The sequence below is a fragment of the Pan troglodytes genome, chromosome 18 (genome assembly GCF_028858775.2).
Source record: "Pan troglodytes isolate AG18354 chromosome 18, NHGRI_mPanTro3-v2.0_pri, whole genome shotgun sequence".
NCBI classification, from domain to species: domain Eukaryota; kingdom Metazoa; phylum Chordata; class Mammalia; order Primates; family Hominidae; genus Pan; species Pan troglodytes.
The window spans coordinates 2,911,558-2,926,884 of NC_072416.2; the positions used below are offsets into that span (position 1 = coordinate 2,911,558).

General features: G+C 68.3%; 2 protein-coding genes across 10 annotated transcripts in view; both read left to right on the top strand.

The window, feature by feature from the left end:
- Positions 1-2,650, top strand: part of CAPN15 (calpain 15) — a 30,295-nt gene extending 27,645 nt beyond the window's left edge. For 5 of the 7 annotated variants that reach the window (XM_024349628.3, XM_054668117.2, XM_024349626.3 and 2 more), the window contains 2 exons: positions 87-265; positions 1,344-2,650. In XM_024349628.3, the coding sequence (XP_024205396.2) occupies positions 87-265; positions 1,344-1,521 (357 nt within the window). In that variant the 3' untranslated portion in view covers positions 1,522-2,650. The remainder of the gene's footprint in view (positions 1-86; positions 266-1,343) is intronic. The other 2 variants (XM_054668116.2, XM_063796382.1) reach the window with 1 other exon arrangement.
- Positions 2,651-8,158: 5,508 nt separating this feature from the next.
- Positions 8,159-13,641, top strand: PRR35 (proline rich 35). 3 transcript variants are annotated; one of them, XM_003314887.7, is made up of 3 exons: positions 8,159-8,244; positions 11,365-12,485; positions 12,783-13,507. In XM_003314887.7, exons 2-3 carry the CDS (start codon positions 11,404-11,406, stop codon positions 13,417-13,419), a joined length of 1,719 nt encoding a protein of 572 aa, XP_003314935.1. In that variant the 5' UTR covers positions 8,159-8,244; positions 11,365-11,403; the 3' UTR covers positions 13,420-13,507. The 3 variants fall into 3 exon arrangements, with proteins under 3 accessions (XP_003314935.1, XP_016784500.1, XP_063652479.1); XM_016929011.3 differs by lacking the exon at positions 8,159-8,244 and adding an exon at positions 8,403-8,668 and having other exon boundaries at positions 12,783-13,641; XM_063796409.1 differs by lacking the exon at positions 8,159-8,244 and adding an exon at positions 10,780-10,863.
- Positions 13,642-15,327: the final 1,686 nt, after the last annotated feature.

Here is a 15,327-nt window from a genome sequence, read left to right on the forward strand (position 1 = left end):
TGGGGGTCCCAGGGGAGGGTGGCATGGGGCAGGGGGAGTATGCCCCAGCGCCTCCCCTGCCCCACAACTGCCATTCCTGTGCCCAGGGCCGTGAGGGCATGACCTGCTACTACCTGACACACGGTTGGGCGGGGCTCATCGTGGTGGTGGAGAACCGACACCCCAAGGCCTACCTGCACGTGCAGTGTGACTGCACCGACAGCTTCAACGTGGTGTCCACACGCGGCAGCCTGCGCACCCAGGATAGCGTGCCACCCCTGCACAGGTGCGCCCCCGCCCCTGCCCCCCCACCCCTGCACAGGTGCCCCCTCCCCTACCCCTGTGCACCCACACCCAACCCGTGCCCCCCCACCCCTGCACAGGTATCCCCTCCCCTACCCTGGTGCACCCACACCCAACTCGTGCCCCCCCACCCCTGCACAGGTGCCCCCTCCCCTACCCCGGTGCACCCACACCCAACCCGTGCCCCCCCACCCCTGCACAGGTGCCCCCTCCCCTACCCCTGTGCACCCACGCCCAACCCGTGCCCCCCCACCCCTGCACAGGTGCCCCCTCCCCTACCCCAGTGCACCCACACCCAACCTGTGCCCGCCCCCCACCCCTGCACAGGTGTCCCCTCCCCTACCCCCGTGCACCCACACCCAACCTGTGCCCCCCCACCCCTGCACAGGTGTCCCCTCCCCTATCCCCCTGCACCCACACCCCACCCGTGCCCCCCCCACCCCTGCACAGGTGCCCCCTCCCCTACCCCGGTGCACCCACACCCAACCCGTGCCCCCCCACCCCTGCACAGGTATCCCCTCCCCTACCCCGGTGCACCCACACCCAACCCGTGCCCCCCCACCCCTGCACAGCTATCCCCTCCCCTACCCCCGTGCACCCACACCCAACCCATGCCCCCCACCCCTGCACAGGTATCCCCTCCCCAACCCCCCTGCACCCACACCCAACCCATGCCCCCCCCACCCCTGCACAGGTGCCCCCTCACCTACCCCGGTGCACCCACACCCAACCCGTGCCCCCCCATCCCTGCACAGGTGTCCCTTCCCCTACCCCGGTGCACCCACACCCAACCCGTGCCCCCCCCCACCCCTGCACAGGTGTGCCTCCACCCCCACGCCTGCATGGGAGCCCCCGCCCCTACCCCGTTGCAGCCACACCCAACCCATGCCCCCCCCCCGACCCCTGCTGAGGTGTGCTCATACCCCTGCCCCCACCCCTGTACGGGTGTTTGTCACCCCACTCCTGCTCCTGCTCCTGCTCCTGCCCCTGCACAGGTGGGCACAGCCCTGCCCCCATCCCCACCCTGCCCTCCACGGGTCCTCACCGGTCCCCTCCCCCAGGCAGGTCCTGGTGATCTTGTCCCAGCTAGAGGGCAACGCCGGCTTCTCTATCACCCACCGCCTGGCACATCGCAAGGCAGCCCAGGCCTTCCTCAGTGACTGGACAGCCTCCAAGGGGACCCACAGCCCCCCGCTCACGCCAGAGGTCGCCGGTCTGCATGGGCCCCGACCGCTGTGACCACCACGCCTGGGGCAGGGGCTGTGCACAGACGGTTCCCCCACCCCCACACGCACTTTATGAGGGAGACCCCGACAGAGGACGCTTGAGCCAGAATCTCAGGACCCTGCCCAGGGAGCTGCCAGCCCAGGGCTCAGCTTCCCATGGGCCCCCCGCCCCCCTCCCTCCCCTCCCTGAACCCCACAGTCCGCCTGGCCAGGCCTCCCGGCCGCCACGCAGAATACCTCGAACCAGGCGGGCTGTGAACCAGCCCCGCTCACCTGCCAGCCCCAACACCCGACGGGGGCCGAGGCCAGGCTGCCCCTCCCTGTGGGCTCAGGGTCTCCTGCGGGGGAGGCAGCCAGGAGCTCTGTCCACAAAACCAAATCTGGGTGTCAGAGGCCAAGACCCTGGGGTGGGATCAGGGACCACCCCTCACGGGGCATAAGGTCAGTTTTCCCCCAGAGCCCGGGTCCCTGTCCCCCACAGGGCAGGCGGGGTCCCTGGAGCCCTGGTGTGGAGCGGCGAGTCCCGGGGCGGTGCCTGTCTCAGAAGAAGGGGCCCTTGGCCAGCCCCCCAGTGACACTATGCAAATCCTGGAGTGCCCGCCAGGATCGAAGCCATGACTGGGTGCAGGCGGGCGCCAGGCCCGCTGTGGGTGGGCACCAGTTCTCAGCACCGCTCACTGCTGCCGGGCACACTGGGATCAGCAGGCTCCTCAGCCAACCCTGTCCCTCGGCCCGGCCCTGCCAGAGAGGGACCCCAGCACATCGTGGGCATGGGCAGGGCTCAGCCGCTCCCACCTCCCCACAGAAGCCCAGGAGTGTGTGGACGTCTGAGCCCAGCTTTCTGCGTCCCCACCCGGCCCTCCTGGCCCCTCACCCCCGGCAGCGGGCCGGCCTCGCCCCCACTCCCCCTCCTACCCCGGCAGGGGCTTCCGGGGCCTTTTCACCTGGAGAAACATTCCCACTCCCCTTTGGCCTCCCTGTACTCTGAGCTGTGAATATTTTTAACCCTGTAAATATGGCCAGCTCTTGTGACACAGAGACTATTTTATCAACTGTCAGCCCCGTTTCTTTACCATAGGATTCTCCACAGTGGTTTCCGACTCAGGCTCCAATGGACCAAATAAAAGCGTTTTGTTTTGTAATCACGCCTCCTCCTGCTGTTGCCTCGCCCAGGGCCCTGTGGAAGGGCGGGGAGGTTGCAGGTCTGAGGGATAGGCCCTGCCCAGGCATCCCGGGCAGGCGGACGGGTAGGGGCCCCTGGAGATGGCCGTGGTGGGGTGACTCACAAGCTTGTAAGGGGCAGCCGGCCCTGCCAAGTGGACGCAGCCAGGAAGGACGGAGTGACTGGGCGGGGGCAGGGGTCAGACCCTGCGGCCGCAGCCCCAGGGCCAGGAAGGACCGGGCAGACGGGACAGCAGCGCATGCAGCTTCTTCCAGCGAGGCATCCGCACGGGGGGCTCTGTCTGAACCCATCAGTCACCCGTCAGGAGCAGATGGAGTGAGGGGGCGCGTGGGGAGAAAAGTTTCCTGTCCCCTCCCAGCCTCGTCCCAGGGTGGCCTCTGCCCCCACACGGGTGCTGCTGAGCAAAGCGCCCGGTCGGAGGCTCTGCTGTCTCCCTGGACGGAGTTGGGGGCTGGGGTGCGGCCGGCGCGGGGTAAGAGGCTGTCACGGGCAGCGTATCGAATGTGAAAGCAATTAAAGCCACCAGCAGTGTTCGCTCCGGGCGGGCCTCGGGCGGCGGGGAGCTGCCAGAACACATCTCACCTCGGTGCCCGCGGACGCCGGCCCTGCTGCTCCGCGACTGCGCCACGTCACACTCCTCCTGTGGGTGGGGGCCCGGCTCGCACCCGCTCCTGTCTGGCACAGAGCTGGCTCTGTCTAGTCCTGGGGTATCTGGGACCCCCGCTCCTCCCGAGACCCTGCTCCTCTGTCCCTGGCCCCACCCCCACCACCATCCACCTCTCTGGCTTCTGCCGCCCCAGCCCTGGGGTGGCCCAGGACAGAGGCCCACAAGGAGGACCCTCGTGGGCAGGAGTCCCCCACAGCAGGCAAGGGGTCCGTGCCCACCCCCTCAGCTGCCCAGAGTCCCCACTGGCCCAGCCAGCAGCCTCCTCTCCACTTGAAAGCCCCCGGGAGCAGCTCCCACAGGGAGGTGATGAGGGAAAGGGGGGGCGTCTGCAGAGGACTCAGGGTCCCACAGCACAGACCCTGCCAGGTGTTGGGCCGGGGCCACGTGAGGGGCTGCTGCGGGGGCCTGGAGGAGGCGGCTGGCAGCAGGTAAGGGGAAAAGATGCGAGCGTCCTGCAGGCAGCAGGGAGGATTGGCTGGGCAGGACACACAGCCCTGGCGCGGGGCAGACCCTGGTGGCAGCTGTCGGGGCTGACTCCTTCCCACTGTCACTGCCCGGCCCCCGCCCAGCCCTCCCCTCCCTTCTCTGTGCAGGCCTCTCCCCTCCCCCGCATCTCCTCCTGGGTCTCACCCCCACCAACAGCACCATCTCTCTGGTGTATCTGGTCTGTGCCAGCCCTGTGCCCCCACGGTGCCCTCTCCTGGCCCCTCTTGTTGGCGCTGCTGGCCACAGCCTTCCCGGGGTGGGCAGTGGCGAGTTCTCACTTATGAGGCATCGCTGTCAGAAGCATTTAGTGTACAAATTAGCCGTGGCCTCCTCGCCTCCTTCCACAGCTCTGGGCTCCAGGCTGACTGGGCCGCGGCTCCAGGCCCTCTCCCGCCTGCCCGGGGCGCACGGCTGCCCAGTGTGGACCCCTGGCTGCCTGCCCATGTCCTGGCAGGAGTGCCCGCTCCCCACTGGCCGGCCAGGGCTCCTCCAGGACCCCGACCTAGACCTGGGCAGGGGTGGCCATGGCAGGCCGGGGGTGCTCAGTGAGGTTTTGGGGGGTGGGAGGCCAAGGCCCAGGACCCGGATCTACCCCAACAGTGGCCAGCCTTGGTGCTGAGGGCTACGGGGGGGCTGGACGTGGGGCCCCACCACCCCACCTGCCAGTTGGAGGCCCCGCCACCCCGCCCGCCAGCCTGCCTGCCACTCAGGCGGGGAAAATCATCTGTGACAGGCCCAGGAAGGCCAGCCCCGGGGGCCGCAGAGAGACACACACAGCTCCTCTTCCCAACATATGGCTGCTGTCGGCCCCGGGCGCTGCTGGCCAGTGCCAGGCTCGGGAGCCGGTGGGGGCTCGAGCAGCCTCAGCCTCCCGTCCCACCCGCCTGGCCGGCTGCCCCCTCTGTCAGTCTACATCCCAGCCTCCTGGGACGGGGCTCACTCCCACCGCAGCAGCTCGGCCCTCCAAGGAGCGTCCTGTACCCTCCTCCGTCCCAGAGGCTCAGGACACAGAGGGTCAGCCCCGCACCCGGCCCAGGGTGGCCAGTGACCCGGCACGTCCATGAGAGAGTGCAGTGCGTGGGGAAGGGCCCAGCTGGGGTCTTCCAGAGCCGGGAGGCGGGTGGGGAGGGGACTCTCTGGTGTGGACTCTGGGATGGTCAGGGCTGCTGGGGAGGACTCTCCCTGGTAGCGTTCGAGCTGGAAGACTCCTGGAGCCCCCATTCAGGCGCCTCCTAACAGGGCCCCCGTTCCCTCAGGCGGATGGACCCAGGGACCCCAGAGCTCCGCAGGCTCTTCATGTGCCCCCCACACCCTTGGGCTGTTGTCCTGGGCGCTCTGGCCCACTCGGTTGCCCAGCCCCCTCCGTTCTCCCCTGGCACCCCCACTGTGTACCCGCCCATCAAGGCCAGCAGCCTCAGGCTGGTGCCGAGGGCCCTCACGTGTATCCATGACCCCTTCCGCCAAGGCTGGGCTGCCCCTCTCAACCAGGGGTCCTCAAGTGGGCAGCAAGGAGGAAGCCCCCAGGAGGCCTGTGCTCTGTAGACCTGGGGTTCTTGAAGTGCTCAGGGTGGCCACAGGCCCTGGGGTCCGTTATTGAAAGGACAGACATCAGCTGTGTCCGGACACCTTGCAAGGTACTGACCCCACGTGGGGGCTCCAACCTGCTGCTGCTGGATAGATTGCCCCGGTCTCAGGACCTGCGTGGGGCCTCCAGCCTGGCTGCAGCCCTGCCACTGCCCTCACTGCGTGGGTGCAGGCACCCCGGCCCCTGCACCTGTCCCGACACTGGCTGTGTGTCGACGCTGAGGGGATGAGACAGGCCTGCCCCCGGGCACTGGCCATGCCGAGCGCTGCCTCCGCTGCCTTCTTTGAGCCCAGCTCTCCGTCCTGCCCGTGAGCCCCCGGCACAGAGTCCCAGTGTTAATGGAGGTGACAGGCGGGCAGCCGTGGGCAGACCGGGCAGAAGAGGTTAATGGCCAAAAATGAGCTTCTGGCTGGAGGCAGAAGGAGGGGCCATGGGGTCCCCATCCCACCCTGCACTGGGACTGGCTAAGGAGACATCAGGGCACCCACTAGGACCAGAGCAGAAGTGCCCGGACACTGAGCACCCCACTGCCCATTCTGCAGATGGGGGCCATGGGCCAGAAAGTTGGGGGAGTGGGGGCACAGGTGCCAAAACAGAGTCCCAGTCACTGCCTCAGAAAGCAGAGGCCACCTCTCCAAACCCAAAGTCAGCCCAGTGTGCAAGAGCTGGGCCCCAGCAGGTGGGTCATGGCCGCAGTGAGGAAGCTGACGTGCCCAGGGGGCCCTGTGGTTGCGGGGTGCTGGCACTGATGTCCCGGCCTCGCCTGGCTGTTTGTGATGGGAACAGTCATCTGGGCACCCAGTGTACTGGCCTCACATGCTCCTCACCCCCCACCTCGTGCACGGCTGAATCTCGGGACCCCCACCACAGGTGCAGGGCCCCCGCATCCTCCCTGCCAGAGTCCTTCCGGGAGGCCAGAAACACGTCCAAGTTGTGCCCCGGGGCCCCTCTCGGGGCTGCCCCTCTTCTCTTCTCATGCAAACTTCTGCAAAGGCCCATTGGTGGTGAGGGGTGGAGGTGCTCCTTCAGCCTGCTCAGCGCTAGACACGGCCTTGTTCCCCCTCTGGGGCTCCTTGGTCCCCTGAGCTTCACTGGGCTTTATTTCCTGTATGCTGACATCTAGGTGCTCCAAGACCAGGCCTCCCTGCTCCCTACTTTCCTCCCCTGGACAATGGCCAGAGCCTCCAGCCAGTTGGTCTCCTGTGCTGTCAGCTGTGGCCTCTTCCAGACCTTCAAAGGGGTCAGTCTCGGGCTGGCCAGTGAGGGACTACTGGTGTCAGGGTGACCTTGGACCCTAGTCTCCTGGGGCAGTGCTCAGCTGAACACGTCCAGAGTAGAGTCTATGTACAGAAGCAGCCGGCCTCCTGGCCCCCGCTCTCCACGGGGCTGCTGGCGTGACGGCAGCCCAAGCTGTCTCCCGGCCCGGAGCTGCCTGCACGGTCAGCTGGTCAGCTGGGCCAGGCCAGGTGGGCAGAGAGAAGGCTGGCATGCTCTGCCATCCACAGCACCCCTCCCAGTCCCCTGCCCCACCCCAGGGACTTCCCTCAGATGGGCGTGTGCGGCTGTGTCAGGGAAGGTGGCATGGAGGCAGGAGGGAGACAGAGCCCCATGCCCACCCCAGAACCAGGGGCTGCTCCTCATGGACCCTGGGTGTGCTCTACCAGGGGGCTCTGCCAGCAGCCGGGCCGGGGCCACGGAGATGCTGCTGGGCTCTCTTCTCTGCCCCATTCGAGGGGTGACACCCAGAAGCCCCGTGGGGTCCTCCCTTCTTCCCCAAGGCACCCCTGACCCCGACCTGAGCTGGGGACAGCCTCGTAGCCTGCGGCTGAGCCTGCAGAGAGCCCCAGGTCCTGGGGAGCTATGTGGGCCGGGCTCCCTGTGCTGTCTCAGAGTCAGCAGGGAGTAGCACACTCCCCTCTGGCTGGAGACCCCGAGACGCCCGCCTACCGCAAGTGTCGGGTTTAGGACGTCTCCCCTGAGCGAAGTCAGGGGCTCTGCCCCAGCCATGCCTGTGTCCGGGAGGGAGCAGGCCGGTCAGGCGAACCTCCCCTAGGACCCAGCTGAGCAGTGGGGCTCCAGGCCTTTACGTTCTGGCAGCTCAGGGAGCTGCTTGGAACTTGGTGCCGCCCGGGAGGTGGGGCTGGGAGCAGCCCTGGCCCTGCTTCTCTCCTCCACCGCCCCAGGTCCTCTCAGGAGGGGACTCCCGTGGGGAAGGGGTCTTTCAAACAGCAGGGAAGTGCGTGGCCTCGTGGGGCAGCGCTGAGGCACCTCCCACAGGAGCCGGGAGTGAGGGCTGGAGGGGTCCGCATCCAGGAAGGGGGAGGGTGCCTGGAGACCAGCCCCAGGTGGAGGCCGTCAGCCGGCAGGGCGGGGTGCGAGGGGCCGGTCCCGGCAGCCTCCTGTTTAGAGGAAAAGAGAACGGAGGGCAGGGCTCGCCCAGGGAGGGCAAGGAAGGGAGCCCGGCTCCGCTGGCTCAGTCCGCGGCACCCCTGTCCTGGGGCTCAGCCCCCAGGGGCCCTGGCTTGGGTGGGCCGGCGGCTGTCAGGGGCCAGAGCCCTGATGGATAAGCGCTGACGGCCCCTCTCCCGCGCCCCGCGCCGCTGACACCCATCACGCCGCGGCGGGGACCCGGGAGACCTGGCGGCCTCTGTGCACCCCCGCGGCAGCCTGCGGGCAACGGGGGCGGGAGGCGCCGGGCGCCCCTGACTCGGCCGCACACCTGCGCCGCAGTCCGCTCTCCGGCCGCTGCCTCCCGGGTTCCCGGCCGCTCCACCGCGCGCCCCGAGAGCTGAGCCGGTCCCGGCGCACGAGGCCGGTGAGTGCGCGCCAGGGGGCGGCGGGGGGCGCGCGGGAGGCGGGGGCGCGGGGTTCGGGCCGGGGGCTGCTCCTTCCCTCCCGCCGCGAGCGCGGTCGGAGGTCGCAGCGCCCCCCGGAGCCCGGAGCCCAGGCGCACGCGCGCCCGCCTCTGCCGCCAACTTCGGGAGGTGCGAGCGGCGTCGGGGGGACGCGGGCGGCGGCAGAGGCTGCGGGAGTCGCTGCCGCTCGAGGGACCGCGGACCCGGGAGGTCCGGCTCCCGGCGCCGGGCCTGTTTCCCCCACGGGAGCCGCATCCCACCCCCAGAGCCCCAGCGCGTCCGCGGGGTCGGAGTCGCGGCCGGCGCGGGGCGGGGAGGGGCGGGAAGTTTGCGCCCCACACGCGGCCTCGCAGACTTGGCGGCTCCGCTCCCGGCCGGGCGCAGGTAGGAGCGGCGGGAGCCGCGGGGGCGGCAAGTTGGGCGTCGCGGGGCCGGCTGGACTCGGGGCGCGGAGGCAGCGGGTGGCCAGGCGTGTGGGGGGCGCGAGGGGCGGCCGGGTCCCCCCCCACCCTCTTCTCGGCGTCCAGGAGCAGCGCGGGGAGAGGGAGGGCCGCCCTCAGGGGCCAGGCGGGGAGGGCAGGGGCCGGGTCTGGGGTCTGGGGTCTGGGGCAGAAGCCTGACCTCGCGCTCGCCGCACCCGCCTGTGTGGGGCGCCCTGCGTTCCCGGGGGGGGGGGGGGCAGCAGGATCTGCGGGTGGCCGATCAGGGTCCCCGGCTGCTGGGTGCCCCCTCCTGCCCTGTGGGGGGGGGGCCTGTGCCCCCCGTGCCACCGGTTCTCCCCCAAACAGGGACAGGTGAGTGGGGCCGGGTGTCGGGGCCTGGCACAGGGCTGCTGGCTGCCCGGAGAGCGATTGCCGGGTCCGGCTGGGACGCGCGTGTGAGTGCGTATGCGTTTGTGTGTGCGTGTGGCTGCTGTCCAGGGGTGTCTTTTGCTCTGTGTACACACACCAGGTGGGTGCCAGGTATCCTCCGGGTCCCCAAGGGGTCAGCAGCTGCTGAGACAGCCCCTTGGACAAGCCCCTGACCCGGGAGCCCCCGTCCCTGCTGGGAGGCGGGATGGGTTGTGGCATCGGTTGGCACAGCTGTGTGGCTCCCAGGGCTGGGTGATCGATGGCCCGGCACAGCCGCCTCTGTCGCCGGAGCGCCCGCACCCATTTGTCATCCACATGGGTGGGGGGGCGGCGGGCAGGGAGAAGGGGCCGCCTCTGCACCCACCACCCAGTCCAGGCCGGGTCTGCAGCCCCTCGGGGAGCCCCAGGCCCTCTCCTGGCCCAGCCCCTGCCTCCCGACCGCCACCCTGTCTCAGCCACAGACCAGCCGGTCAGCCTCTGCCTGCCCCTGCAGCCCGTGACTGCCCTGCAGGGCCCCAAGCCTTTGGACGAGTGGACTTCTCCAGCCCTGTTGGTCGTCCCCCCAACGGTACCAACACAGTGTTTTGGGGGCAGCAGACAGCAGTGCCCCAGCCCTACCCTGCTCAACCCACTGGCCATGCATGACCACGGGTGCGACCCCAGCCAGGTCTGCGTGTGTCCTGGGGAGTCGGTGTGTAGGGCCTGTGTGGGCATGTGAGTGCCGTGTTGGAGTGGTTTGGAAAGCCCCCCCACACCTGGATGGGTGGTGAGTGTGTCATCACGGACAAGCAGCCGTGTTCACCGTGATGGAGTGTGAGGTGTGTGCAGCCAGGGCCCCGCACTTGGTGGCAGACTCCGTTCTGAGCTTAGGTGGCACAGAGGTGGCTTCTCCGGGCGCTGGGTGAGGGCTCTGTGTGAGCCTGTGGGCTGTGTACACACACCCAAAGCCCTTGTGCGCAGGCGTGCTGTGCACCCCACACAGGCGCGTGCTGGGGCGGTGGACAGCCCAGGTGGCGGCCCAGATGGAGTGTGGCGCGCATACCAGCGCCGTGTGGGGCGTGGGGAGGAGCGGGTCTTGGCTGAGTGTGGCCGCTGCAGGCTCGGCCGCTGACCTGCCCGAAGCCACCCAGATGGAGCTGGGCTGAGCAGGTGGCTGAGCCGTAGGGCCATGCTGGGACGTCCACTCCCCACAGCCTGGCCTGGCCCCACATGAGACTGACCCCCTAAGAGACCCCCAGTGCCCACCTGACGCCCTGCTAGAGCAGGCTCTGTGCCGCCTTTAGACACACACGCACACACACGCACTCACACATGCACGCATGCACACATGCACACACATGCGCACACAATGCACACACGTGCACATGAACACAAGCATGCACAGAGGCACACACACATGCACACACAGGCGCGCACACATGTGCACACACGCGCACATGCACACACACGCATGCACACGCACGCACACGTGCACGCGCACTTGTGCACACACACAGACACACACAGGCACACGCACATGTGCACACACACAGGCACACACACAGACACACACAGGCACACGCACATGCGCACACACACAGGCACACACACACACACGCAGCATCATCCCACACAGACCCTTCTGCTGGTGTCTCATCTCAGTGCCTTTTCCTAGGCTTTGAACAGGCAGATCGGCAGGGGCCAGGGTTGCTGGAGGGAATGAGACCAGGAGGCTGACGGCCACCCCAAGTGAGCTCTGGTCATGCTGATTCTTTTAGCCACTCACATGCTGTGGGGAGATGGGTGTGGGCTGAATTATCCTAGAAATTGGCCAGCAAGCCGGCCTGGCCTCAGGGGTGGGGATTTGTGTAGGGTCAACCGATAAAATAAAGGACGCCTAGTTAAAATCGAATTTCCGATAAACAATGAACACCTTTCTAGTGTGCCTTTCCAATATTGCCTAGGCTACACTTAGCACTCAGAAATGACGTGCTGCTGATCGGCGTCAGATGCAGCTCGCTGTCCTGGACTTTTTTTTTTTTTTTTGGTGCCCTGGACTTTGCTGCCACCCTAGAAGTGTGCGTGGGGAGGAGCTGAAGGATGGGGCTCGGGGGGCACGTTGCAGGGCAGAGGCGGCGGGGCGGGGGGAGCACCCAGGCTCCTGTCCCTGGAGCTTGGGGAGCCATGGATGGAGAGGAGTGGGGAGTTAGTCAGAGGCAGGCTTGGCACTGACTGTGGCCCCATCTACAGGTGGCCATGGTGCCCGGCCCTGCCTCATAGCAGGCTGCTATGTCACGGGAGGCGGGCTCATGCCGCGTGGGCACAGGGGCGAGGGCGCGGTCTCGGAAGCCCAAGAAGCCACACTACATCCCGCGGCCCTGGGGCAAACCCTACAACTACAAATGCTTCCAGTGCCCCTTCACCTGCCTGGAGAAGTCGCACCTCTACAACCACATGAAGTACAGCCTCTGCAAGGACTCCCTGTCCCTGCTGCTGGACTCCCCAGACTGGGCGTGCCGCCGCGGCTCCACCACGCCTAGGCCCCGCGCACCCACCCCAGACCGCCCCGGGGAGTCCGACCCCGGCAGGCAACCCCAGGGAGCACGGCCCACAGGTGCTGCCCCCGCGCCTGACCTCGTGGTCGCCGACATCCACTCCCTGCACTGTGGCGGAGGCCCCAAGTCCAGGGCCAAGGGGTCCCCAGGGACACCACCCCCTGTGGCTAGGGCCACCCGGAAGGGTCCCGGCCCCAGTGGGCTCCTGCCTGAGTCGTGGAAGCCGGGGATGGGAGGGGACCCAAGGGGCGTGGGTGCGGGGGACGTGGCCTCAGCAGGCCCTGAGGGCAGCGTCCCCTGCTATCCCCCGCCTGCCCCAGGGGAGTTCCCTGAGGCCCACAGCCTCCACCTGTCTCTGCTGGGCGTCAACTACCCGCTCAGCCCGGGCCTCTTCTCCTACTTGGGGCCCTCACTGGCCGCTGCAGCCCATGTGCCCTTCCTGGCCTCGGCCAGCCCCCTGCTGCCCCCGGCCGCGGCCTTCCCAGCCGTGCAGCCCCCTCAGCGCCCCACCCCGGCCCCCCGCCTGTACTACCCGCTGCTTCTGGAGCACACTCTGGGGCTGCCAGCAGGCAAAGCTGCCCTTGCCAAGGCCCCTGTCTCCCCCAGGAGCCCCTCTGGGACTCCGGCTCCTGGCCTGCTGAAGGTGCCAGTTCCAGGGCTGGGGTCCTGGCCCCGAGTCACCCCCAGGGACCCAGGGCAGGAGGGGGAGCTGGAGCGGGCAGCCCAGAGTGACCCCAGGAGGAGGCTGTCCCTGGGAAGCAGGCTGGAGCTTCCGAAGGCATCCCCCAGCCTGACAAGGTTCTGTCCCCGGAGCAGGTGGGCGTCTTGGGCTCCCGGTTCCTGGGGTGGACGGAGGGGCTGGGCGGCTGGGCATGGTGGTTGGGTGGCTGGGCATGGCGGCTGGGGTCCGTCCTGAGCTCAGTCGCTGGGAAAGTGGGCTCCAGGCCACAAAGGGGAACTGAGACCCGAGAGCCAGCGCGGGGGTCCTCGGGGTCTCCAGGAGAGCCTAGGCTCTAGGCTGGGGCCACAGGGCAGAGGCCGTGAGGGGAGAGGGGCAGGGGCCGGGGGCGCTGTGGGGGCAGTGCGGCCTTCTGACCAGCTTCCACCCCACAGCCTGCCCACCAGCTCCTCTGTGATGCTGTGGCCCGAGGACAGGGAGCCAGGCGGCCCTGAGACCCCCGGCCCTGAGGGCCCCCTCCCCCCGCAGCCACGGGGCCCGGTGCCAGGAAGCCCGGAGCATGTGGGCAAGGACCTGACCCGGGCCCTCGGTGACTACGCCAGGGTGGAGCAGCGCCTGGGACAGTTGGGGCCCGCGGGGGGCCTGGCCCCGAGACCCCTGCGGGAGCAGCTGGGCAAGATCCGCCTGGAGCTGCTCACCATTCACCAGGCACTGGAGCGGGCCGTGAGGCCGCCAGACGCACCCCTCGACCTCTCTGTGAAACGTGCGCCCGCCAAGGGGCCCCAGGCTCTTGGAGAGGCGTGGGGGCGGCCCGAGCTGGGTCCCGTGTTGACCGGGGGCACCCCCGAGCCACCCGGCATGCTGGGCCCTGCAGCGCCCCAACCCTTCTCCGGCCACACCACCAAGTGTGAGGCCGACTCCAGCGTCCCACCCCCAGGGCTCCCCCTCCCAGCCCCAGATGACCCTGTCATTCCTGGCAGTGGCTGGGGCACCTGTGTTGCGACGACGGGGAGTTCCCAGACCCCTGAGGCTGTCTGTGGCCTGCAGAGCCCCCAGGGCGCCGAGGTCTGACCTGCAGCGCCTGAGGTCCGACTGTCTCTGCCTGCAGCATGCCGGCCCCTCTCCTGCAGCCCCTGCCCCTCACCTGCCTGGGACCTGCCCCGCCTCCGCATGCATGTGGATACACCCCCACGGGCCGTGGCCAACGCTTGTCCCTGGGGCCACACAGGGACGCTGGAGGTCACAGTTATTTATTGATCACAACTGTGGACATTAAAACAGAAACTGTTCACACACACCGTCTGTGCCTCCTTCCTTTGGGGCCCTAGTGTAGCCACCTGGACACCCCCCTAAGGAAGTGTCCTGGCCTGGGAGGCCTGGGTGGGCAGCAGTCCTGCTGGGCCTCTGTCTTCAGACTCGGCCCTCTCCTGTGGGCTGGGCCCTCCCTGCGGGGCTGGGATCTGGGGGTGGGGCGGGACATCGGAGACGGGAGCTGAGCGAGGAGAGCCGTGTGGTCTGGGCTGCTCAGCCCGTGTCTTGGTGTGTCGGGGGTGGAGAGGCGTGTGGACTGGGCTGCTCGGCCCGTGTCTTGGTGTGTCGGGGGTGGAGAGGCGTGTGGACTGGGCTGCTCGGCCCGTGTCTTGGTGTGTCGGGGGTGGAGAGGCGTGTGGACTGGGCTGCTCGGCCCGTGTCTTGGTGTGTCGGGGGTGGAGAGGCGTGTGGACTGGGCTGCTCGGCCCGTGTCTTGGTGTGTCGGGGGTGGAGAGGCGTGTGGACTGGGCTGCTCGGCCTGTGTCTTGGTGTGTCGGGGGTGGAGAGGCGTGTGGACTGGGCTGCTCGGCCTGTGTCTTGGTGTGTCGGGGGTGGGCACGAACCCCTGAACATCCTCTAGCCTCTGAATCCAGCAAGGCAGCGCTCATATCAGCTCTCCTGCGGTTAAACGGTGGCCCCGGGGCTCTGTGGCTGGAGGCTGCTCACCCAGCGTGGGCTCTGCTGGCCCCTGCCAGCCCCTGCAGCCGTGATAGGTATCAGCCTTCACAGCTCACTGCCTCCCTCCCAGCAGGGCCTGGCTTGGCCCTCCCACGGGCAGGGGATGGGCAGACAGGGAGGGGCACCCGGGACCCCCACAGCAAATTACTTCTCTCCTGGGAGAGCTGGCCACACCCTCCACGCCCACCCTGGAATGGGCTCTGGAGCCCACATCGCCCCCCCAGGAGGAGAAGCAGTTCCTGCCTGCGTCCAGCCGGGCTGGGGCCAGTCCAAGCAGGCTGGCAGCGGCCCCATTAACTACCAGGGAGATAGCATCAGCCCCGACCCTGCCTCGGGGCAGCTAGAGCTGGGGTGCTGCCTGGCCAGGCGCGGAGTGCTGTGGGGACAGGTCCCAGCCGGGCCCCTCTACCCAGAGGCTTCCTGGAGGGGCTGCAGGGGGCTCTGGGCAGCCAGGAACTGTTCCCAAGTCCCGAGTCTGAGGGAGACTCCCTGTCCTCAGCCCCCGCCCCCCATATGTCCACTGCACCCCATATGTCCACTGCACCCCATATGTCCACTGCACCTCAGTTTCTCACCCCCACTGGGCAGACAGGTGAGCATGGCCTTGCTGGGGGCAACAGCACCCGTCTCCCAGGTGTGGAGACACGACCTCCTTCGCTGTCACCCGTGGGGAGCAGGACAGGCCTCATGGAGGGTGCCTCAGCCAGCAGGTCACCCGCCTGTGGTCCAGACCCAAGGACCCTGCTTGGGGGTGGCAGCCTGGGGCTGCCTTGCCACTTGGAGTAATGAACTTGCTGGTTGTGGGGGGACCGTGGGGGACTCCTGAAGGGGGGTGGGCTGCATGGCATCTGGCCGTGTAGGGGACGTGGGAATAGTGTCCGGGCAGAGGGCGCAGCCTGCAACGAGGCGCGGAGGCAGGAACACCGCAGCATGGGGAGTCCTCAGGGGACCTGGTTTTTCTTTCATAGAAGCTTCAGGGGCCAAGGCCGG

What these genes read in the sequence shown, in the direction of transcription:
- PRR35 (XM_003314887.7), top strand. Translation starts at nt 11,404, where the DNA reads ATGTCACGGGAGGCGGGCTCATGCCGCGTGGGCACAGGGGCGAGGGCG. An exon ending in AGGTTCTGTCCCCGGAGCAG is followed by an intron (nt 12,486 to 12,782) that starts GTGGGCGTCTTG and finishes TCCACCCCACAG; the next exon opens with CCTGCCCACCAGCTCCTCTG.